This window comes from Ambystoma mexicanum, chromosome 7q (genome assembly GCF_040938575.1).
Source record: "Ambystoma mexicanum isolate Mex_15411 chromosome 7q, UKY_AmexF1_1, whole genome shotgun sequence".
Lineage (NCBI taxonomy): Eukaryota > Metazoa > Chordata > Amphibia > Caudata > Ambystomatidae > Ambystoma > Ambystoma mexicanum.
The window spans coordinates 90,403,101-90,428,433 of NC_090941.1; the positions used below are offsets into that span (position 1 = coordinate 90,403,101).

The 25,333-nt window shown below is 43.7% G+C and overlaps 1 protein-coding gene across 1 annotated transcript in view; it reads left to right on the plus strand.

The window, feature by feature from the left end:
* The window catches only part of PUDP (pseudouridine 5'-phosphatase), a 1,293,438-nt gene that overhangs the window by 443,974 nt on the left and 824,131 nt on the right, over positions 1 to 25,333 (plus strand). The window contains exon 2 of the mRNA XM_069639102.1: positions 12,345 to 12,563. Within this exon, the coding sequence (XP_069495203.1) occupies positions 12,345 to 12,563 (219 nt within the window). The remainder of the gene's footprint in view (positions 1 to 12,344; positions 12,564 to 25,333) is intronic.

The following is a 25,333-nucleotide window of genomic DNA, read 5'->3' on the forward strand; positions in this document are numbered from 1 at the left end:
GGATCTCTCCCACTCTCTAGGTCCCCACCCCGCTGGGAGTACCTTTGTACTGTTGAGTGTACCTGTCTGCCCCTTATGTGTTCCCACTCTGTGAAACCCCTGCGCATCCTGCGCTGCGCGGCGCTCGGCTGTGCATCCATCCTCTCTCTCTGGCACAATCCTCCTCCGACTTCCCCCTCGCAACCTCTATGGTGCTCTGTCCCCCCATCTTCTCTAACTGCTAATTTATTAACTATCCTATCCCTCTCACTAAGTCCGGAAAGAAGAAGTTCAAGAGGGACATCCTGGTCTCCAACCCAAGCCTCCCTATGTCTGATAAATACATCAGTGCTTCCTCCGGATAGACTCTCACCGCCATCCTCTTTGTCATTCCCGCCCAGGCCTATGGACCCCTCTTATGGTCTTTGTTTGCTCTCCTTTCCCATTAATGGTGGCACTTCAGTGGGAGGCCCTCTTGGCTCCCTTACAGTCCTCCAAGACCACCATTAATGTCTATCTGAATGTCACTGTCTTGGTCTAGTGCCCTCAGCCCAACCTCCTCCTTTTTGATCAGTTTCTCCAACGTCTTATCAACTTCCTTCCTTCTCCTGCTACTCCTTCTAGCACCTCTCTGGCTCCTCTGCCACCTCCTTCTTCCGCCACCCTCCTCCTCCTCCCTGGCTACTATGCCACCTCCTCCTACCACCTCTGCCCACTTTCTGGCTCCCACTTCCACAGGGAATACCTCAAGCCTGTACCCCACCACAGAAGTCTTTCAAATGTGGCAACTTTCTCCGCTCTGCTCTCAAACACTCCTCTGACATCTGCCATCTTACTCAATGAATTTGACCTGGATGTCCTTGCTCTCACTGAGACATGGTGTCATGGCCACTGGGCAAGGACCACTAGTTCCATCATCTAAAGGATTTCTTGTTTACGTGTTATTTCCTTCCCTGCAGGTTCCCCACGTGCATCTATGCCGGGCGTGGCCATGGGGAAACATTGGGTTGCATGTGCAGCATCCTCTGGGAGTGGCAAGGTGGGGCCACAAGGCAGAGCCAAGGGGGCGTGGCTGGGGCTAGGCTATTTAAGCCTGCCCCGCCCACATGCAAGTGCTTCGAGCTAGTCTGCTTATAGCAGCGTAACGCTCACCGCCGCCTGAAGCGACCTTACCTGATTCCAGCAATACCATTGCTTGAAGCGCAGTTTACCCGACTCTAGCAACATCATCTCCAGTGCGCATCTTACCTGATTCTAGCAATACGATCGCTTGAAGCGCAGTTTACCTGACTCCAGCAACATCATCTCCAGCGCGCATCTTACCCGATTACAGCAATACCATCGCCGGAAGCACATCTTACCTGACTCCCGCGATCCCATCGCCTGCAGCGCATCTTACCTGATTCCAGCAGTCATCACAGTGGAGCCGGCAGGTCTTCGGATAGCTGCCTCTCGTCAAACACCGGCAAGCCATCCCTGTGGGAAAAAAGGACAAACAAGGTTAGAAACAACATAAAGACTTAACGCTAAGGTCGTGCACAACTTATCCTTCGCGCTTGACCTTAGATCCCAACTTACTTTCTACTGGGGACGTTGTTAACTCCTCTGGCCTCCATTTGGACTAGCTCCCAACACGCGACTACGCTGGGCCCTTCATCACCTACTGGGGAGAAAGAAAGACATTACAAGGGTTACGGACAATAATCACAGAAAAAGACATTGCAACAAAAATACGGCCAATAATCATTGTTAAGAAACACTTACCTTTGAAGTGGATCAGCCACAGCCGGTCTGGGCTGCCACGCACACGGACTACTGAAGAAACTAGGTACATTAAAGGCCCCCCTGAAGTTGAGAAGAAGGACGGAGAGCTCCTCCTCATAAATAAGCAGGCGAGACCATATGGGTAGACGCATGCTCACCTCATTCTGGGAAGAAGGGTTCTAGGGAAATAATAGTCCAACCACAGCATTCTCACTGCCTCTCGTATTCTCTCAGGGGCAGTGTCTGCAACCAGCGTAGTCCACACTACAGGAGCCGGTGAATAAGCCTGATCCAGGGGAGCCAAGTCCAGGGAGGGCTGCAACCGTGCCCCAACACCCCTGCAGAGACCAGCTGAGCATAACGCATGGTTCAAGGTCAGCTCTGTCATGAGTTTTGACACACTGCTCCCTGATGGCTACAAGATCCTCTTCAAACCCAGAACCAACTGTCCTGGAGGGGGACTAGCTCTGATCTTTCTGGAGTGGGTCCCTGCTTCTGTCATTCCTACGCAGGCCTACTCCTCCGTGTGCAGTCTCTCTATCTCTCCTGGCCTCTCTCTGACTGTGGCAACCATCTACAGGCCACCTGGCCAGGCTGCCTTCTTCCTCTCAGAGTGGGCTGACCTCGCCTCTTCTCTCCTTGCCTCTACCTCTCAGCATCTCCTCCTCTGAGACCTCAACATCCACCTGGATGCTTCTAATCCCTCCTCAGGGCTCTTCTGCAACCTCTGCAACTTTCTCTCTCTTTCCATACTACCCTATGGACCAACACACTCTTCCGGGCATACCTTAAATGTTCTCAGACATTATTTCCCTCTCAAACCCTCTCATAACGCCTCTCTCTTGGACTGACCACTTTCTGCACTCCTCTCACCTGACGCTCTCTGCCCCCCCCCCAGGCTAAGCCCACTCCAGCACTGCTGCCTACCTTCTCGGTCATTCAGCCCATGAAGCGTGTGTCAGTGGATTTCTTTGCCGCCACTTTCTTTGCTCCTCCCATTCCTGTGACTGGCGCACCCTCTGTCACAGCCCTCTCTAACCTGCATCTTTCTATCTCCAACACTCTGGACGTTCTTCCCCTGTCATGAGAATCCATCTGAACCCTACCTCCAAGTGCAACTTTTGGTATGACTGCAAACTCACCACCCTGAAACGCAAGTGGGAGGGCATTGGGTGTATCCTCTGACAAGCTGGCCTGCCGCCTGCTCCAAAGGCAATACAGACTATCTGACCTGTTTAAGAAGAGAGTCCACGTTCAAGTCCACACCTCTGCAGCCTCTAACAACATGGCCAAACTCTTCAAAATCTGCAAGGAGCTAGCCAATCTTTCTGCAGTCTCCACCTTTCTTGTTCTCTCCCAGGGCCTCTGGCTTCTCACTTCACCACTAAACCTACGTACATCATATCCTTTCTCTCCTCTTCCTCTCTCAGCCCCCCCTCTGGCCGCCTCTCCCTCTCCTCCCTCCTCCTCTTTCGCTCCGACAACACCTGACAAGGTTTCTAGACAAGTCTGTTCTAAGAAAGTATCGTCCAAACAGGTGCTCCCTGCTCCTCCAGAACCATCAAGGACCACATTGACACCCTTGCTCCAGCCTTGGCCGATTTCTGCAATCACTCTTTTGCCACCGGAACTCTCCCCGCTCTCATCAAGTACTCTGTTGTGAACCCCCTCCTTAAAAAGCCTTCTGACTATCCTACCCGTCTGGCAAATTATCGCCCGATCTCTATCACTCCTTTCCTGGGCAAACTCCTGGAAAAGCTGGCCATCTCTGAGCTTACTCTCCACACAGAATCTGTTGGCTCTCTCCATGACCATCAGTCTGGCTTGAGAGCAGCCAGAGGCACTGAAATTGCTCTGCTGAACACCTGAGAAGATCTGCTTACTAATATTGATTCATGCCTTCCTTCTGTCCTCATCCTCCTTGACCTTTCTTCTGCGTTTGACACGGTCAATCATGTCATCCTGATCAATCGAGTCCGTTACAACCTGGGCATCACAGATCATGCCCTGGAGTGATTGTCCTGCTTCCTCCTGGACCTACCTTCCCAGGTTCAACTTGAGTCCTTTCTCTCCACCACCTCTCTCTCTCCACATGTGGTGTTCCCCAGGGCTCTAACCTCTCACCATGGCTCTTCAATGTCTATATGTACCCTTTGGCCCACCTTATCGCTACCTTTTCTGCTCACTTTCAGTGTTATGCAGGTGACACTTGCTTCTCTCTTTCAGGCTCCACTCAGCCTCCTTTGTTCTCTCGCTCATTCCTGACTGTCTATGTGCGATCCAGGATTGGTTCGCCTCCAACTCTATCTCTGCCTTAATGCCGGTAAGACTGAGATCCTTCTCATTGGGACCCCTGCTCCCGCATTCCCTCTCTCACTCTGGCCGCCCTCCTTAGGCCCTCTTCCTTCGCCTTCCTGTGAGGCAAAAGACCTTGGTGTCCTCTTGGACTCCACTCGCTCCTTCTCTCCTCATATCACAGACCTTGTCAAGAAGGCCCACTACCAGCTGCATCTCCTCAGAGGTATTCCTCCTCTTCTTACTTTCCCCCAGAGGCTCACTGTCTCCAGAGCCATGGTTCTCTCTAGGCTGGACTTCTGCAACAGCCTAGTTCTCAATTCACCTTCCTCTACTCATCACCATCTGCAACTAATCCAGAACAGGACTGCGAGACTTGTCCTTAGACTCAAATCTATGGACGGTATCTCTCCAGCCCTGAAATCTCTCGGCCGGCTCCCGGTGGCTGCAAGGATCAAGGTCAAGCCCCCTGCATCGTCCAAAAGACTTTCTGGGGCAGAGGGCCCACACTACATCCAACTCTCTCTTCCAAAACACCCAGAGTGGGGGGTAGATCTCTCTCCTCTGCAGGTGCCTCCCTCTGGAATGGCCTCCCTGGCCCTCTCAAACTTGAGCCAGACCACCTGAAGTTTCCAGAAGCAGCTCCTTTTCGCCTTTGTTTTCTCTCTGTCTCCCCTGCTGACCTACCTGTCTGTTGCACTGACTGGTGGCCTGGCTACCCTCAGAGTCACACTGGGTACCAGGCTCCTACACAACCAGTCCCTCCTGCACTGCTTCCTGGCCTACCGCACTCTTAGGGGCTGTATCCATAATCCTACAGTCCCTTACCTCCTTGCACTTACCCTGAGTCGCGCTGCTCTGGCTGCACTTACTGAGCAATGCTGCCCTGATTGCACTTTGCCTTGCTTCTCCCTGGCACTTCCTCCTCCTCCCTCCCCCCCCTCCAGTCTCCCTCCTAACCTTTGCATTATCGCACTTGCACGATCTGAATGACACAAGGCGTAGTAAGATCATTTGTTTTGTCCTCCCTCTGTCTTCCCTTCCTTGTCGCGCCTAGAAAAACTTGTGTACAGGCGCATTATAAATTACTTATCATATCATATAATTGTGGAATGGTATAACCCAACACATCAGCAATGCTGTCCTGTAAGTTACGTCGTTTAGGGAAAGATCCCTTCATCTCTTAGTGTGCCAGCCAATTCACTGTGTCTGTTAATTTTCATAGGAAAAGGAATCTGCTGTAACAAGCTTCTAGAGTAAGCTTTTTGCAGTATCTTGAGTGTAACTACCTCTCTGTTCCAACCATTACCCATTAGTGCAGGTGGAATGTTAGTGCATATGTTTGTGTTAAAGCTCATTTGAATGTTGGTGAAGGCTTTGAGTGAATGATTGGAGAGCGCAGTTGAGGGCCAGAGCTCAAGAGTAGGAGGATGGCTTCTGGGTTTAATGTACTTCATATCACCTCTACAACTAGAACCTTTCCTCCACCCAAAAGAGAGTGTGCTAGACCCCAAGATAGGGGTTGTGGTAGGTATAGAGGTAGAAAGAAGCAGATAACTATCATTGTGCATTAAAGAGAGAGTAGACCATAAATCCCTGTAGTGGGCTAGCAACCCGCACTCTTTTTCACAGGTCTGATTTACTAATGTCATTACATTTATATATGGGGCACTGCTAAACCTCCTACCAACCCATGCTTTATCTAAACATGCACAATATATTCTAAAACAATATACTGCAATATACATAGATGTCCCACACTTAATACACATGTAAGGAATCAATCAAATACAATATTAAAAAAGCTTCTTAAAGGAAATGTATTTGAATGCTAAACAGCTCTCACTAAAATGCTTCATGCATATTAATGACCCCTCAATTGTACTGTCTCTTCTAATACTTCTTTTAATACCTCTTCCCTTTCTCAATGTGATCTCCAACCCGGTTAAACATATCCTTCATATTCACACCACTCCACTGTGACAGTAGTGAAGTCTGAGGAAAACTTGAGTTGTACAATACCCAACATCCTCAGAAATATCAAATCCAACGGAAAAACCACCTGAAATACCACCATGGTCTCTAACGGCTGTAGCAAAATCCTTAAAAGTGAGTTGGTGTCAATTGGACTGACCATGGTGCAAACATAAGCCAAATCCATAATAAGATAGTTCAATGGGTTTGAGCTGCAGTAGGTACATTCTTGGTGCTTCCATATACAGCTCAATGCAAAAGGATAATTCTCTCAAAAAGCAGAAAGGAGAAGCCTTTTGAGCTACTGCATTCAAAAATCCAATTTAGTGCTGCAACTATCCACGACAGATAAAGGAGCAATTAGAGCCTATCCCTTCGCTCAACAGAAAATATACCTGCATGAATATTATGTTTACACAGTCTGAAGGAGACAAGACACTTGCTTTCCAAGACATTTTTATATATTCCGAGGGAGCTTGGAACATAGACCTGATGCTTCTGGAATATCTGACCTTGCTCTGACATCACTGGTAGCCACGTCCCGCTACATTTGCTAACTTGAAGTTAATCAGTACATTATTTATTATTTATGGGAAAATAAAGGTCTATATACATAACCAAAACAGTCATTGGCTTCCAGCCCAGAAGCTATGCTTACAGTGTTCTCCTGTTTACCACAAACAAATGATAATCTGTCTTGGAGCCATGACTTTTACCGAAGACAGCAGAAGATTCATTTGTAATTGTTTATTTGTGCACAACAGATGAATTCAATTGAATTGCCTAATTTTACTAAAATGCTTCCTGCAATAAATATTCCTCTCTGTTTAAGTCCCATGTGTGCCCTAACTATGCAACAGAACTAATATATAACGGGACTAAACGGTTTGTGAAAATGCTTATATCTTATGAATGTATTTTCTTCCAGCTAAAATACATGGCAGGTGGTCCTATGTGTAACATGTAAAAAGGACTGTAGATTGTATAAATAAATCATTCTGGACTTTTATGAGAAGAGTCTCAAGGCTGGTCTGTGTCAGGGTCTTTGAACCACAGTGGCACGGTGTCCTTCTTTGTAGACTCAGAGTGGCAGGACTACATGTCCCTGTGTGCCTTGCTTAGGCGCTGGCACGCAGCACTGCGCCTATCAGCTGATTCAGTGCTCTGCCGGCATGTTGCGATAAACTCCACACACATCAGGCTTCACATTCAGCATACGAAGTGTGTCCACACTCGCGATTCTATGTTGCCTTTGCCTTGCTACTCCTGTTTGTCCCTGCCTTTGTGTCCTGAATTTTCCTTTCTACCCGTTTCCTTCCCCACTTCCTAACTGATCACTCCCGGCCTTCATGTGTATCAGATCTTGCCTGAGCTCCCTTTGGATTCATAATTCTGCTGCATGTTACGTTTTGACCTCTGCCTGTCTTTGGATTCTGCCTTTGGATTTTGCTTTCACATTGATGCTGCCTACTGAATCTTGACCATTGTACGTCCTTTGGTTGCTACCTATTTGTTTGAATATGGTCTACTACACTACCCACTACTGATAGACTCTCGAACTATTATGACCTTTTTACATTCCCATCTTCCATTTTTGTGTTTTTGTTGTGCCTTGTGCCGTATGTGCGGGTATTACTGACCTATGGACACAGTACACTGTGGGGGTGGAGGGGAGAATTCAGTCACCAACTATGTTCATCGGTGACTTTATTTAAGCCCTAGGTGGGTATGGTATAATTCCTTCATGTTTTAGTTTCCTTCTTGCTTATCCATGTACTGATCTCCCCCCCTCCCTCTTTCAGCCTGGGGGCTTGCGCCTTTTCTACTGTTCTTTCTTCTGACTTTTCCTCTACCACTTGTGTGATTTGAGGTTCTGCAGTGAGGGGATACTGAGGTGGGTTGGGTTACTTAGCAGACTTCCTCTTGGTGATCGACACTCTGTTACGATGGTTAGATAAGCCTTACAGTCTGTGTTTTTACCACCATTCGCTCTCCTGTTTGTTACACTACTCTTAGTAGGCGAAGACTGAAACAGCTGAAAATCATGAAACAAAGGAATCCAATGTGGACTCCTGAAGAAATGCACCGCGAGTGTGAGTTCCATTAGCTCAACAAACAGTATCAAACTAGCATTCTCGGGGTGGTGAGTCCAAGCTTCTAGTGAGGAGGAAAATTACTTTTGGGGGAGGATATATGATTCAAATCCAGTACACACTGTGGAAGGAGGTGACAAAATCGCAGGAGGTGACAAAATCGCAGAGTAGTCATTGTTTCATTGCAATAACCCAGGATAGAATTTCTCACATAAATTCCTAGAAGCCCTGATGATGCCTTTCCAGCTGACCCAGAATAAGATGGATACCCCTGTTTTACATCCAAAGGAAGGGTAGCTAATACATCCATACTGCAAAAAACAATGAGAACTCCAGAAAATGTTGGGTGCTTAGTTCACGAGTTGGCTGCTCACCTCTGACATGGACAGTGTACAGTTTGCAAGTTCGAATCTCAGGGCCATTAAATGGGCAGTGATAACTAACACCTGTTCTTAGAAGGGTTTAGAAGCTGGACGAAGGGGCCATAAAAGATTCCAGCAACAGAGTGACCACTTATCATGGCAGTGTAAACAAACGGCTCGTCGGACATTAAAGCCACTGGAGCAATTAACATTAGTAAACACAAACAACAGGGTACCTGTACTCCCAGCGATCCTTCAGGTAAACAATATAGTTGTATCCAAGAACATGGATCTGGGGCCGTGAGGTTGGATTAAATACTCTACTATCAATTGTTCACACAAAATATTTTACCAAATTCCATTAAAACAACATGGATACTGTAAACAAATCAATTTATATCAACAACACCTCATTTTTCCCACCTTTCATACACACTCATAGCTTCACACACTCAATCGCTTCACCATATTTTCTGGCTATGCAAAGAAAGAGCAGTTTACAGTAGTCTTCTTTGCCAACTCTTCGCCTATTCTCTATTATACCGTTGGCACCATTTGCCTTTTCAGGCCACTACAGTTTCTTTGTGGGCTCTGTCTACATATCTTACTGTCTGATGAGGGCAACCCACTATCACCCACAATTCAAACAACCTTCTTCAGGACAACACATTTGATTTTGTCGTTGAACACACATGGACAACTGTCAGGTTCTACACTAGATATTGCCATCTATTTTGAACAATGACATATGGAAGGTTCCTCTTTTGAACTTCCTTGTCTATGGTGACAAAAAATGGGGAAAAGTATACTCCCCATGGCAATGTTGGTGATTTACTGCTTGAACTTATCATTTTTTTAGAAGACTGTCCTGAAGAAAGTGGTCATATCTATATTCTTACCACTGAAACCGGTAGACAGTGGTTGTGACACGGTGGAGGCTAAAATAAACCTACCTACACACTGAACAACTTTATTTTTTAAACTTTCCCATACTCTGTCTAAAATCAAATATTCAATTGGCGGATGATGTGGGTCGTTATATGTTTGTCTTCGTTTTAGAAGCTCATCCAAGGTAGTGCCAGTCATTCCTTCACTTCTGTGGCATACCCTCTGTTCTTTGAGCTACTAGTTCTTAACCTGAGTTACCCTAAGACCATTCAGCCTGTCTGCCGGATATTAAACTACTATGTACCCAAAGTAGAAGGCTGTCCTTTTGCCTTAGGTGTTAACCAGTTTTTTTACACTATTTTTCCCATAATTACCCATTAGGATACTAATGACCTGGGACAAACAAGGTTGTAACAATCATCTGATTGTTTTGTTTTTCAAAATGATTTCTCTTTCTCCACTTTTTCTGTCCCTTTTAGATAAGCGCCCATCAGAGCTTTCTAGGGAATTTTCCTTAGGGATTAGGCAGGGATAGTGAGTAACTCGACCTATCTTTCTGTCTTCGAAAATAACCTTGCAACTCCCAGGCCACTACCTCATAGATCCTTTTGGTATAGGAAAGACTTACTGCATTGTAAGAATCATCATACACATTTGTGTTTTGCCTTCTTTTCGTGATAAAAAAACGTACCTGTTAGGGCAATACCCTGCACACTGTTTTCTCAGTGCCCCTCTGTTGTTGTGACAGCGTCAACAACTGCCAGCTGTCTCGTTTTCCAATGATACTCGCCTTTTTATCTCTTCACGCAGACCCCTGGAGAAGCTCATTATAGTTTACCACACAATCTTGACCCCAGCTGAAACATACATCGGTCCTAGTGGGTGGTTTAGATGTCCATTTCTTAGGTTTTGGGATTGCTCTGTCATTACCTGCATGTTTCCAACCAACTTGTGCTTGTACATTATGATATATTAACTCTAAGGTTATAATGTTGTAAACCCTTGTACTTAAGGACAGTGAGGTTACACAGATACTTAGATTGTAATTAAAATACAGAACCCTTATTTGGATCCCATCTTTTCCCAAACCTCTTTACTACTCCTGATTTGCTTACACGACTATCAGGTGGTGGTATATGGAATAGAATAGAATAGAATAGAAATAGCACCACTCTTGACAGTGCAGGCACCATTATTATAAAAATTGTTCTTTTACCGGAGACCAATTTCTAAGCGAGAGCCCGGGATTCAAACCTGTGTTGCTATGCAGTGTTTTGCCTCCAAGACAAATGCGTTGGCCCTCAGCTATCCTGTACATCTGTTTTTACTAGCTATATAATAACAACCTATTTAAAATGATGCTATGAAAACTCAGTAGTAACGTAAAAATGAAGATATAAACACCTTTTAAAATCATGGAGAGTACAACTAAGATAAGTACATTGGTACCTGCTCAGTGTTATGCCTATTATCATCACCTGTCTTTGCGAAATTGTACATTTCGAAAAGCATAAAGGGGATTTGCTAATCATATTGCATAATTTTTTGCATAGTTACACAAAATCACAATTCGAAATGTAATTAAGTTGCCTATTTGCAGGTCATCTCAAATGGCCAGCACAGGTGTAACATCAGACATCAAATGCATATTTTTGAGGTTGCCCTTGGTGTATTCAGTATTATCTGAATATGTAAGTCTTTTATGTGGGCATCTGATGGATGTTTCTGGACAAATGAGACTGAAGATAGCATTTAACAAAGCCGATTGTGTTGGCTTTGTCATTGCTTGTTGAAAGGTTTTGTCCATTGATGGACAATACATTTTAAAATGAAAGCTATAATTGATTCATGAAGTAAATTCAGGATAGTTGTGCTGTAATTGCTTTAGGTGTATACTCATTGACATCTGCAGGGGAGGGGGTGTCTGCATGACTACTATATGAAGGTATAAGGCCTTGAGGGCCTTCTAAGGAGAAGGTGGAAAGGAAAAAGTTGACCGCATTCTGAACTCTATACGCTTACTGTGCTGGTTATTGTACGCTAAATGGCTTTATAAGAAAGGGGAAAAAAGCAATGGACATGACACGCATGAGTGAGAATACTCCTACTGTTTGTCCTTGAGCTCGTTCCATGATGTGTTTAACTCCTGCAAATTGAATCATTTATTTGTTCTCTTCTGTGAATTAGACATTAGAGATGGTGTTTCCTTTATAAAAACATAACTTTATAAATCCTACATTGGCCAAACCGAATGATCAACTTTCAAGCAATGTTTACATCAGACAACAGCAAGCTTCATTTACTGAGTGGCCTATACAATTGACTTTATTTTCATCCACCAGATCTGCATGAACAATAGTCTGAATAAGAGAGAATCTACTGGTAGATATTTACATATATTCTTCAAACTTGTTAAACTAAATGATATGTAGCTATTTGCTTTCGAAAAATTTGGAAAGGGGCAAATACCTATCATTTCTTTCAGGTTAATGTCTTATATTGATGGTGCGACTTAATGGGCAGTGGACATTTTCTCTCAATGTACACACCCGTGTGAGCAAAGAGAGAGGTTGGCGCACAGGCATGGTGGTTATACCAGCATTTACGACCTGAGACTTAAGTGTTATTACACATTTAATTGAGGCCCTTCAAAATGATCGATATCTGTCAGCGTTTTGGGTATATCTACCTTAATCCTTATCAGTCAACTACTATTATTACAGTAGATTTGTCCTCCGAACATTCAACAGATGGGTATTAATCTGTTCTAAACTAGACAAAAATTGATTTATGTTCTTCATATTTTAGTTCTTTTCGTCTTCATGAACTTTGTTATTAATGTATGGTTTTAAGATGTACGTTTTATTTTAATCTCTTAAATCATTTTATTATATCTTAAAATATAAGGCTCTAAATAGAAAATGATCTGTTTCAACCACTTAATCTAAATATTGGATTATACTTCTATTTTCAAATGTCACCTTTCCAGATACTGAGCGGCTATACACTGAAGTATTCAAGGAGATCTGTGCTCGATTTGGAAAAGAATACACGTGGGAAGTGAAATGTTTGGTGATGGGTAAACAAGCATTAGCAGCTGCTCAGATTATTCGAGATCTTCTAGATCTGCCTTTGACTGCTGAAGAACTGTTGGCTGAAAGTCGACTAAAGCAAGAAGAAATATTCCCAAGTGCATCTTTAATGCCAGGTATTCCAACCTTTGAAATGCTGAAATATGCAATTCTATTCTATGTCAGGATTTCCTAAAAACCAGCAAGTGGACAGATCTTGTGGTAGCGTGTCACTCTTCATCCTTTTGTCCTTACTGTAAAAGCTATAATATCATAGGACATGTATGTGGGACAACGTACTACCTACTTAGGCTATACATGTATGTTAAATGTATGTTATAAAGATGTTGCAAGTTAATGGGGAACTTCGTGACTAAATGGAGGGATGGAGCCAAAGGCTGAGTTCTTTTATGAGTTCACAGAACTCAAGGTGATGTGCATTATCAGGCATTTGTGACTTCACAGCTCATCTTTAATAAGTAATTAGTTACAATAGTGATAGACGCCATTTTCTTCTTTCATGTGAAGAATACTGCTTGCAATACTGTAATTAAGGCATTATTTGCACACTTTTATACTGATGTCGCAGGGTGCATGTATTATAAATATTGTTGGACAAGACTTGTTTGATGTTCATTAGCTTTTGCACTGAGAAAACAAATAATCAAGCAAATGCCATTTTACAGTTTTTTGCAGCTTACAATATTTACATGTGGAATGGATCAAACATGCTTTGCTAATGGGGCCACCATTAGTAAAAAAAAAATAGGTTGTTGTAAATTGATTTAGAGAAAATTGGGTTTGTTCCATTTTTTATTGCACAAGGAATAACAATTGTTCATCTGGGATGGTGTCCTGTTTTTATATTTGTGCAAAATAAAATGTTTTGTTACTGAATATGAGAATATTCTGGTGTGCATGTGTTGCGTTAGGTATCAGGCTTTATATGGCAGTAAATCACCACTGTTGTAATCTCAGAGCAAGAATTATTTGATCTCGCTATGGTATCCAGACCTTAGTCTGTGGGAGAGAAGGAGCGCAGGAAAGATACGAGGAGTAAAGATATGAGGATGGGTATGTGGGAAAAGGCGGCACAAAAGGGCGGGAGGGATATAGCAAGAGAAGAAGGCTTTGTGATAGCATGCAGAAAAGCTAGGGCCTTGTTGGAGACCATACATTTGTAATGCAGAGAAAAGGTGTCAAGTGCTGGAATAAATCGTACTTGTGGTTGAAGTCCTTGTGGAATGTTGAAGCGTTAGTAATCAATGTGATGTTTGGCTGCATGTGGGGCTCGGGTTGTGAACAGGTAAACCATTGGAGTTTAGTAGCTTAAATGCCCGGATACATATTTTGTGTTATACAGCAGTACAACGTTCCAAAATGCATTGTGGTGCTGTTCAGCCTGCGGCACAGTGGGGTTTGTTAATAATAGGTTGTATATAGGTGAATTATGGTGCAAAACAAAGTATAAGGATAGCATAGTCAGAGTCGAATTGAATAGACAGATGTTAGTAACCAGACACCTCAGGAATAAGTTGTTATTGTAAGGATGATGGAATTGGAATTGTTGTCATCATTTCTTATTCATTTCTTCTTGTTGTGATAGCTTAGAGATCACTTGGAAATCTGGAACGTGGGGAGCGTTCCATGCGAGAGGTTCTAGGAGGGACGGTTGATGAGAAGAGCTGGGGAGTTGGAGGAAGGAGCTGTGACTGCCGCGGGCTCGTCAAATAAAGTAACAAGTCAGTAATGAGCCTTTGAACTTACCTCAATTTGGCGACGAGCGCCAGCGGAGCGAACCCACATCATGTGCCTGCTGCAGTGTTTCCAACAGTCAGATCCATTGGAAAAGCCTTGCCTTCCTGATAGGAGGCAGAGCGAAACAAGACTGCCTGAGCGACAAAAGGGAGGAGCAGCGGTGCTGTGGTAGCCCCTTTTCAACCCTCCAGGGCCTCACATCATATATCCTGATTTGAAGCCACACAGATATGTGACGTGCGTGCAGAACCAATGAAGGCCACAACACCATATTAAATACATTAGAGGAAAGGACTTTCTGCATAATGCCATTTTGAGAGAAAAAAGGGAATTGTAAACAGTTACATTGGTCTTCCTCGTCCCATAGGGGATTTTGATTTTTTACATTTTTTGGGGGAAATCACATATATAGCAGGATTACAGATATAGAAGCACTATAAGGATACAGATAAACTAGCACCATGGCAATGCAAGGGATTACTGTTCATCTCCCAGATAGCTTTCTTCCAAATGTAGGACAGCCAACTGTGCCATAGCCAGAATGGAGGGAATATTGGTGAAATTACTTTAAGACTTTGGAACATGATGATCTCTCTGCGGAAAAAAAGAAGCTACTACTGCTGCATGCATTAGGTCCTGAGGGACAACAAAAACATAGAGAATTACCTGTATGGACAGATTTAGATGCCAGGGACATGGATGCACTTGAACAAGTTATAAGACAACTTGATAACTATTTTGTGCCGGAAACTAATGTGGCCATTAATAGATTACATTTTTATACCAGGGTACAGAGAGAAGAAGAAACAGTAGACAAATATGTTTCAGCATTGAATGAATTGGCATTGACCTGTAGGTTTGGAGCTAGTATAAAAGAATCATTGATACAGGATAAAATAAGGCACACCAAGGATTCGACAATTCAGACAGACTGTAGATGACAGGAGACCCATCATCACAACAGGCAATGGCAATCGCAAAGAGAATTGAGCACACTCAGAGATGCTCAAAAGAAATAAAAGACAAAAAGAAAGAAGTATAACAGGCAGATGAAAAAAGGAAGAAGTGCCAGTTGCAAGTGACCAGCGACGGGTAGCAGTAGTTAAAAAGAAAAAGGAACCACAAATGAAAAGAAAGATCGAGTAAACAGCGAGTTTAGTTCCAAGAATAGGAACTGATAAAAGCAACAGTTTTGGAGGAAAACAAAGGTTTGCCATGAGAAACACATGCAGGAGACAAGATGGCAGTGATAGAGATAGATATTCCAGATGTGGAAGGATAGGACACTACGCACCATCTAGAAATTGTCCTGAAATAGACAAGAAATGCACATCATGTAAAGGCAGGGGGCATTTTGCAATAGCATGTAGAAGCAAGAAAAGAATATCAGTAATCCAAGACGATTCATGCTCCGAAGAAGAGAGGGTACTAGTTGTGTCTTCCTCGAGAAGATGTAATTAAAGGAGAGTTCCGGGACTTTTTTTTTATTGTCCCTACGGTTCGGCCATGTGTTTTTAAGCATAACTCGGTAGATCGTAGAAAACTTTCCTATGGACCTTACCCGACTTTTCGTCCATTAACGCACTCGAAATCAGCCGCCATTTTCTGATGATCCTATCACTTGCCGCATCGCCCTGGCTCACCTGCTTTTGCGGCACTAAATCAAATCCCCCGCCCCTGAGCCTGACATCAGCAGACGCGTACCGCCCATTTCCCAACGCCAAAGCACGTTTCGTGTCAACAATCGCTGCGCCTCAGCTAATGAAGTGTCGCCATGGAAATGGCAGGACGCCTCTTTCCTCAATAAGTATAAACACACCGTTTCACAACACACCGCAGCAGATTTTCGATTCCATTACTCTCTCTGTGTTACTTTGAGTATTCTGTGACTCGTTTCTGTGCTCTGGTCAGCTACCTTCGCCGCTTCTAGGCCTTGTGAACACCTGTACCATCTCTGTAAATTATTTTACTTTCTTTACCACACAATGGCTACAATAATGCCGTATATGTACGAGCCCGAGTACACCGAGGATGAACTACTGGAAAGGCAAGCACGCGAAAACGATGGGGATTCGGACGGCAGTTGGGAGGACCAGTCAACGGATGAAGAGCCTGGACCATGTCGCATGGACGGCGTCTCCACCTGGTGCACGTGCAATCGGTGCGAGCTAATGCCAACTGAGGAGGAGAACTGCTGCTGCCGTGAAAATTCCGGGTGCTTGGCCTACATTTCGGAAGGCGAGCCAAGTCTGCAATGCATCACCGAGCTGCCAGAGTTCAGGGAAGCCTGCCTCTCACGGACCGTGTTGAGGATGATGATGGTGCTTATGCACGAACTTTGCGGCACTGTTCGTCCGCGTAATCCGAGTAACGAGTAAGTATACTCTGGTTGTGATGTCAGTGATGCCACTACTATTTCATGGTCGTCTCCCACATATAAAACTACATCTACATATCATTCGAATGCATGTAAATTGGTTCCATGTTGTGCATTTTCTAGATAGAATTTTTTTCAAAGCAGAATGACATTTTTTACCTGAATCGACAGTGATAAGAAAGTTGTCATTTTAATACAGTTTGCATCTTTCATTTTCACAGGTGGTACAGGCTGGTGGCCTATCGTTGCTTCACTTGGTGGCTTCACGGGAGGCTCGGACACCGCGTTCGGAGAGTAATACCTGCCTGTGCGGTACTTGCCATTAGACAACATTTCCCCAGCGACAGTGGACAATACCGCGGATTTTCCCGGGATGTGCTGCAACCGCAACTTTACAATGTGTAATGTTTATTATTTATGTTCAATTGAAATTAAGATCTAAAATAAAACCCAACATATATTTTAACAATGGTTGTTTTGATTTTTTAAATGAATCTAGTGTGTCTCCATTGAATAGTCTTCCTGTGCCTTGTCTTGTCACACCACATGTCTCCGGCCAGCATCCTCCCTCACGCTGGCCGCCCACCTTCAATCCACATAACCGTTGAACCCATATGCAGCAGACATACATATCTTATTTTGCGGGTTGGCATCAAGCCTAGGCATCCAGGGTCTCCAGGGTGAACTGCACCCATATATTCTCCTGGGACGGTGAGGTATTTATAAACTCACCCCCCTGCCTTCCATGTACTAGATCCTGCAGCCTGCCTCTTACATGCAGTTAGATGGCCTCTCCTTGGTGAGGCCCTGCGGCAAACGAGTCTTGTCTGCACGACCACCGCCCCAATCCACCCCCCGCCCTATCAAAGGCAGTTCGCACCGGGGTACTTGTGCTGGCAAGTGGAGCTGTCAGGGAGCGATAAAGGCCAAGAGGTGCCAAAGACCATGTACACTTCAAAGTGGTCTATAGCGCATGGGTTGTTGTTCCCATGTCTACCGCCAGACCCCGTGTCTCCTGCCAAGCATCCCCCCTCACGCTGGACGGCCCCCTGCAATCCACATAAGTGTGTCTCCATTCACGAGTCTTCCTGTGTCTTGTCTGCACGACCACCGCCCCAATCCACCCCCCGCCCTATCAAAGGCAGTTCGCACCGGGGTACTTGCGCTGGCAAGTGGAGCTGTCAGGGAGCGATGAAGGCCAAGAGGTGCCAAAGACCATGTACACTTCAAAGTGGTCTATAGCGCATAGGTTGTTGTTCCCATGTCTACCGCCAGACCCCGTGTCTCCTGCCAAGCATCCCCCCTCACGCTGGACGTGATTCATACACGTCATTCATTCACAAACACACCCCTGTTTCGAATTCTTTATAACCCACTTCATATTTATAATGAGAACTTCTTTGCACTTTGCTAGTCAACCCGTGAAGGTGCTGGTTATCTGCTCTTCGTCTCTGTGAACTTCCGTGACCACTTCGAGGAAACTTGTCAGTTTGCAACCTGTGAACTGCTCCCTGTTCTTCGACAAGAAACTACTCTGATCCCTGCATCTAACTGTTTGCTCGTCAAGGTAAGGCCATGTACCATACTCATTTTGCGTCCAATTTCTTTTTGTTCAAGACAGTACATGCAAGGAACTAGTCATATGTTCTGAGTTTAGTCAAATTATTTTTCTATTTTTTTAAAGTTATTCAAATACTTATCCGCATGTGAATAACGTGTATAGTTCCAAGAACCAAAACATACCTTGCATTGAACCTTTTATGTGTCATTTAATTTTTTAACACATTGGTATTCATAGAGAATTGTTGATCTTTACTTTTCAGAACTTTCCACAATGCCTGCCTGTTCCATTGGCGGTTGCCCTTCGAAGACCCATAATAAATCTGAAGGTACTATAATGCATGTTTTCCCTAAGACAATAGATCAGATAAGAGAATGGGTCCGATATTGCGGATATCCACCCTCTGAGCTTGAAAGTAGAGTCCTAGAAGTCTTTGCGGACAAGAGGGGTGATCAATACCGCATCTGCAGCAGGCACTTTACCTCTGACATGTACTCCACATCATTGCTAATAAAGAAGAACACACCGCGAGCGAGGCGAAAATTGCTCTCCACCGCTATTCCCACTCTATTCGTCCACATCCCTCCACTGGTGAGTCAAGTTTACGTATTTATCTCTCGGCCTTGCGGTAGTGTGTAGCATTAGCTAACAATAATTTCCCCATTTATGTATCCACTCAATATGAAGGCGGAATATTCTCCATCCGTGTCGTTATTGCAGTCATCAGCCACTTCAAGCGCCTATCGGGTAATCTTACTTAGCTATTCTGCCATTGACTTGTTTTAGGCATGTAAATCAACAGTTTTAATTTATCGTGTAATTATTTTACCTAATGGTACACCCTTGTACTCGTCCTCTAGTCTTTGTTTTCAGTTATAATTATTGTTATCCAAAATAATTCAAGTACTGTCTTTCAGGGAGATGCTGAGGAGTCCAACGTATTGACGACTACCGTTGATGTCACTCAGATGCTCGAGGTACGTTTCAGGACAGTTCCATCGATGGAGATCATCAGATCTTGCATTCTTGTAGCGTGATTGTTACACACAATGTTTCTTTCGTTTTTAGCCATTGATATGTCCTTCTGTCGTCGCCCTCGTATGTGTCTTCTTTTTTCAATATTGTGTTCATTACTAATGAAAGTCCTATGTTTCAGGGAGTCGATGGAGCATTAGTCCAAGAAGAAGGGGGACCGTGCAGTTACGGGTCGGCGCAACAGCTTGCAGAAGTGTGCACCGCAGTTACATCGTCCCTTGATGTTCTTATGCATTTCGAGGTATGGATAGTGACAGCTCGATCAAGCGAGATCATATGACGTGATTACATCCGCTATACTTCCTTCTTTATTAACGCAAGTACTATGTTTCAGGGAGATGACGGAGCTTCTTCTACAAGAACATCACCCCTAGTAGTTGATGCAGATTTCTGGGTGGTGACACTTCCAACGATCGAGCAAATCGAATCATATTTAGATATCCATTATTTATTTTAGACAACTGATCATTTGTGCAGGTCTATTTAGATGAGCCGTTGACGCCTGCACAAACTTTATGTTCTTTTTATCAAAATAGAAAACCATACTAATGCAATTACTGTGTTTCAGGGAGTCACTGAAGCATCATCTTCAATAATATCATCAATGGAAGTCTATGAGGAGCCCAAGGTATGGATCTTGACAGTTCCATCTAACTAGATCAACAATGCGTGAATAATTGTCGTTTGAATGTTCTACACAAAGCGTTCATTCGTGTTTTGCTATTGAGATGTACGTGGGTATTGGTCCCCAAGTACATTTTGTGTTTTCGATATTATTATACATACTAATGAAAGTTCTATGTTTCAGGGAGTCGATGGAGCGTCAGTGCGTGATGGATGTGCTTATCAGGAAAACATAGTCGTTGCAGCGCAAGAGGAAGTGGAGACATATACACACGAGTCGGAGCAACAGCGTCCTGATGTTGAAGTTTGAGGCAAGAAAGTTTCAAAGAAAAGAAAGCAAAAGAAGGTTAGTGTCCTGGTCACTATATTATGTTGTTTTTCACTGTTAATAGTTCAATACTGTAAGTTGTGTTTAAACTGAACACCCCTTTTCCAATCTGTCCTCTAGTTGCGAGTGGGTGTACGAACTAGATCTACACAGACAGTGAAGCGAACGAGAGATGTTGCTTGTCAAACCTTTTGGCAGGGACTTGAGACTGGAGAAGCATCGTGCCAATGGGAAGAATATGAAGTGATTTACAACGGAGCTATACCACCACCAGCCATTGATAGTGAATGTCCTCCTGGTAGTTCGGATGCAGTCGGAGATCAATTCACAGAATCCACACCCGCAAAAACTAAGACCGCGAGAAAGTTGAAGAAATTGTTTTATTCACCCATCGCCGGAGAAGGAACAGATGTTGCAATGGAAGAGAATGAAGTAGGCGACAATGAAACACCATCAATATCACTGAACATAGCGGAAGACGATATCAGAGATTCTACCTTTCATGTGAGTGACATGTCCTCAACGTTACAGGCCGAACCAGCTGGGATGCAGAGTGACAGTATAAGGAAAGAGGCCAAATTCATTGTATTCGATAGTTGTTTGATTGATATTATTATTCGGATGAAATGTGGGCATTTGGTTGGTGGGGAAGTATGTGGGGAGCCATTGATTAATGTGACTCGTGCAATTCGAGGCACTAACCTTAAAATACATGCCACCTGTACAAAATATCATCCTTTCACATGGTCTGCACAACCTATGCTGGGACAACTGCCAGCAGGCAATCTACTTTGTGCAGCGGCTGCACTTTTTAGTGGTTCAAGTTTTAAAAAATTAGAGTCTTTCTTTCAGTTTGTGGGAATCCATTTCATTGCGAAAACTCAGTTCTACAAATACCAAACCGATTATCTATTTCCAGCCATTAGCGAAGCTTGGAGAATGGAAAAAATGTCTATTGATAGTACATTCGCGGGCAAACGGTTCAGGCTAGCCGGTGATGGACAGTGCGACAGCCCAGGATTTTCAGCCAAGTACTGCACCTACCACTTTCAGGACATGGAAAGTAAGAAAATTGTGAGTTCGGTGGTCGTGCAGGTGTCACAAAGTACATCCTCAGTGGCCATGGAGAAAGTTGGCTTTGTAGCATCATTGCAAGAACTACAATCGCGGGGAATGGTGATCGACCTGATAGCCACGGACAGACACGTTTCAATTGCCAAGACAATGAGAGAACAGTACAAAAATATAAATCACCAATTTGACGTTTGGCATCTTGCAAAATCAATCAATAAAAAATTGTCGGCTGCAGGTAAAAAAAAAAAAATTGCAAGGTATTTCACAGTGGTCCAAGTCAATCAGCAACCATCTTTGGTGGAGCTCAAAAACATGTGGAGGGTCGTTGGAAATTCTACTGGAAAAATGGCGGTCAGTAATGCCACACTGTACAAACGTTCACCGATGGAACACGAACCAACATTTCCACAATTGTGAACATGGCCATTTGTCCACAGAGGATGCACGGAAGAAGAAGTGGTTGATTCCTTCATCACCCACTCACAAAGCCATTGAAAAGATTGTATTTGATAAAACTATAACAAAAGCTTTGAGGGGACTCACGGAATTCTGCCACACAGTTGATTTGGAGGTGTTCCACAATATGTGCCTCAAGTACAGGCCAAAACGATTGCATTTTGGCATGGAGGGCATGATAAATCGGACTCTTTTAGCGGTCTTGGCACATAACCATAATGTTGGCCGTCAACAAAGTAGGACGACCGGAACTTTAGGGACGCTTCGCTACAATAAGGCCTTCACTAAAAGAAGTAAACAATGGGTGATCAAACCAGTGTTTGAGGATATGCAATATGAGTTTGAGAAACTTATTGTTGACGTCCTAGATAGGCACATAAATGGAGTTGTGAACGAACCTGTGCAGGGGACAACTGCATTGCCACCCAACATTGCATCTGTTCCATGTCCACCTAAAGAAGAACTCATTGAGAAATACACATCACGGTTTAAATGATTGTAATTTCATTGTCTGTTCTCTCAAGTCTCCTCATGTCGCAGGCCCATTGAATATGTGTATCTATCCAACCTTGTTCATTTGCGCATTAAATTAAACCAAACAGTAATATAAATCATTTTTCAAAAAATATAGAATGTCTCCGTATTTATGGTTCTGTGTGGCTGCAAAGCACGCAGACAAAATGCAAAGATGGAGTGTAAATTTCAAGTCCTGTGAGAATGCCTTACACTGAATGTAGCTAACTAGGAATGTGTGCTCGTTCAAAGTGAAGGTCAGCTGCTTTGATTTTTTCTCGGGTGCCAGAATGGCACACGACTCAGTATAAGGTTCTATTGTATTTTGACCTTGACAGGCCGGGACCACGTAAGAAACGATAATGAATATAATTTCAGAAACGAAAGCCATTTCATGTTCGTTCATTAGAAGAAATAACGTCGGCATAGAAGGAGTGGTATTTCGGGGCTGCCCTACGCACAGACGCAATGGAAAATGCAAATATAATGTAAGTAACTCTTTAGATGAGTTTATACCGCAATTTAATTACTATACAGTTGCTTTAAAGACGGGTTAAGTTGTACTTGTTCGTTCTATGTGGCATGTTGTTTTGTACCGCGCACTATCTTGGGGAGAACCGTCTACTTTTACGGAAGCACCTCAAAACCTTTGCTTCTGCTTTCTCTCTCCCTCTCCCCTGCAACAACTGGTCCACATCTGCGATCTCGGTCCTGGGCCCTTCCACTCTCCACCTGCACTCCCTGTCAACCCCTGCACTGAGGGACTGTCTCAGTATCCTACAGCCCCCCCTTGACGTTTAAAACCCAGTTGCACTGTCCTAGCTATGAAATAATTTACCGACCGAATATATAAAATGAATAATTTTAATAAAGATCTGATGGTGAGACTAATTTCATTGTTTATGTTTTTCAAACAGGTACATCATGCATTACTGCATGTGTCACGAGTACCAGACACCGGCGGACGGCTTCTTTAACCGCCAGTTGCTTCTCCGCGTGAACAACGTTACCACCCTGACCATTTTATGGGACGATCGCCAAGTACAAGTATGCCCTTACGCGGTACTAACGGCTAGATGCAACATACAGACCGTTGTGGTGGCCTAGTGCCTCGTTGTTGGAACAGCCATGCGATTATCAGTGCGACCGAAGAGCTTATTTTATCGTAAACCAACACCCTGTTTACTGCACACGAACATCGCTTGCCTCAAGACGAACTATTTTGGATCGAGAGCAAATAAAAATGAAAATCGCTGAATATTCTATAAACATTTGATGTCCAATAAATGTACTTTGCCAAATGTACAATCTTGCAGTTTGCTTTTAAACCACAGTTTGATATTCCGAATTGTGGCGCTGTATTGTGAGATGATCTAAGACCCTGTGTACAGCAAAGGAACATCGCGTGCCTCAAAACGAACTATTTTGGATCGAGAGCAAATAAAAAAGAAAATCGCTGAATATTCTCTAAACATTTGATGTCAAATAAATGTACTTTACCAAATTTACAATCTTGCGGTTTGATTTAAAAGTACAGTTTCATATTGCGAATTGTGGCGCGCTGTGTTGTGTGAGCGGATCTGTGTTGATTTCCGGGTTCTGTGTGGAGTCGCGTAGAAGACGCCTGGGCGCGTTTGCCTACGCAGCACAGTCACGTCACGGATAGAGGCGGGGAATATGAATGTTTTGATAAAGTCTGTTTCAGGGGCGGGGGATTTGATTTAGTGCCGCAAAAGCAGGTGAGCCAGGGCGATGCAGCAAGTGATAGGATTATCAGAAAATGGCGGCTGATTTCGAGTGCGTTAATGGACGAAAAGTCGGGTAAGGTCCATAGGAAAGTTTTCTACGATCTACCGAGTTATGCTTAAAAACACATGGCCGAACCGTAGGGACAATAAAAAAAAAGTCCCGGAACTCTCCTTTAAGACAATGATTTAAAGTGTGCTAAGTGTGAGGAAAATTGGGCGTTGGCAGTTGATGGTCGATAGTTGTTCACCATAGACACTTATCACAGAAAGCAAGTGGCAAATGTTAAGCTCTGAAGGTGTGAAATAAGACTTGACTGGCCAGACATTCTAAACCCAGGAGGGTTTGAAGGATCAGTGATAAATTTGATCGGATATCTGCGAGCAACGTGCAGTTCAAATGACGCTCAGCTGAGATCAAAATATATGTGGCCAAGAAATGAGTGAATATTCTAGGATGGAAAGAGCAAGCTAAGCTTAACAGTTGTTTGGACCCCTGCGAAAGAGAGCCGGTGCTGTATATAGAAGTCGAAGAAGGAGATAAAGTAACCAAGACTCAAGTTTGAGAGGTTGCCAGGACGAAGCTGGGGTTATTAAGAGGATATGCTCATAAGAATATTGTAACGCTCAATGTGATATGAGTAGTACATAAGAAAGCAAGACCTGTTCCATTTAATAATAATGATAATTTGGCATTTATATAGCACTACGAACCCTCAGGTATCTGAATGCTGCTTATTATTACCCACAGTGCGTGGTGCTCATTTATCGACCTCGGAAGGATGAAAGGCTGAGTTTGGTCCTGCCGGGATTCGAACCTGCATCACCAGGCTCTGCACTGGATGTCAAAGCGAGCGCTCTACTTGCTGTGCCACTTGACCGGCTGAATATTTGCGCTGATGGACAAATTGGGAGCAGAGTTGGAGAAATTAGAAAAGGAAGATGTGATAGAATCATCATTATGGATGAGTCCAATTGTAGTAGTAGTGGTGAAGAAGAATGGCAAACTTTGAGTTTGTGTAGATTTAAGGGATCTAAACAAAAATATCCGGGTGGATAATTACCCAATGCCTACTATAGCTGAGATGTTGAACTAGATAGAGGGAATAGATTTAATTACCACTTTGGATTTATCTAACGTGTATTATCAAATCAATTTTACGGAGGATTCTAGAGATTTGACATTTTTCATTACTCCTTTTGGAATGTTTACATATTAAAGGATGCCGTTTGGGGTTGCCTCAGCAGCAGCTGTATTTCAAAGAGCGATGAGCCAAGTGTTAAAAGATCTCAAGGGAACATTTCTATATCAGGACAATATAATTGTATTTGGAAAGGGATCTAAAGAGCATGATGAAAGATTGAAGTTGGTGCTAGAGACGTTAGCCAGGAATTGTCTTAAAGTAGAAAAGAGCAAATGTAAATTCAGAGAAAGT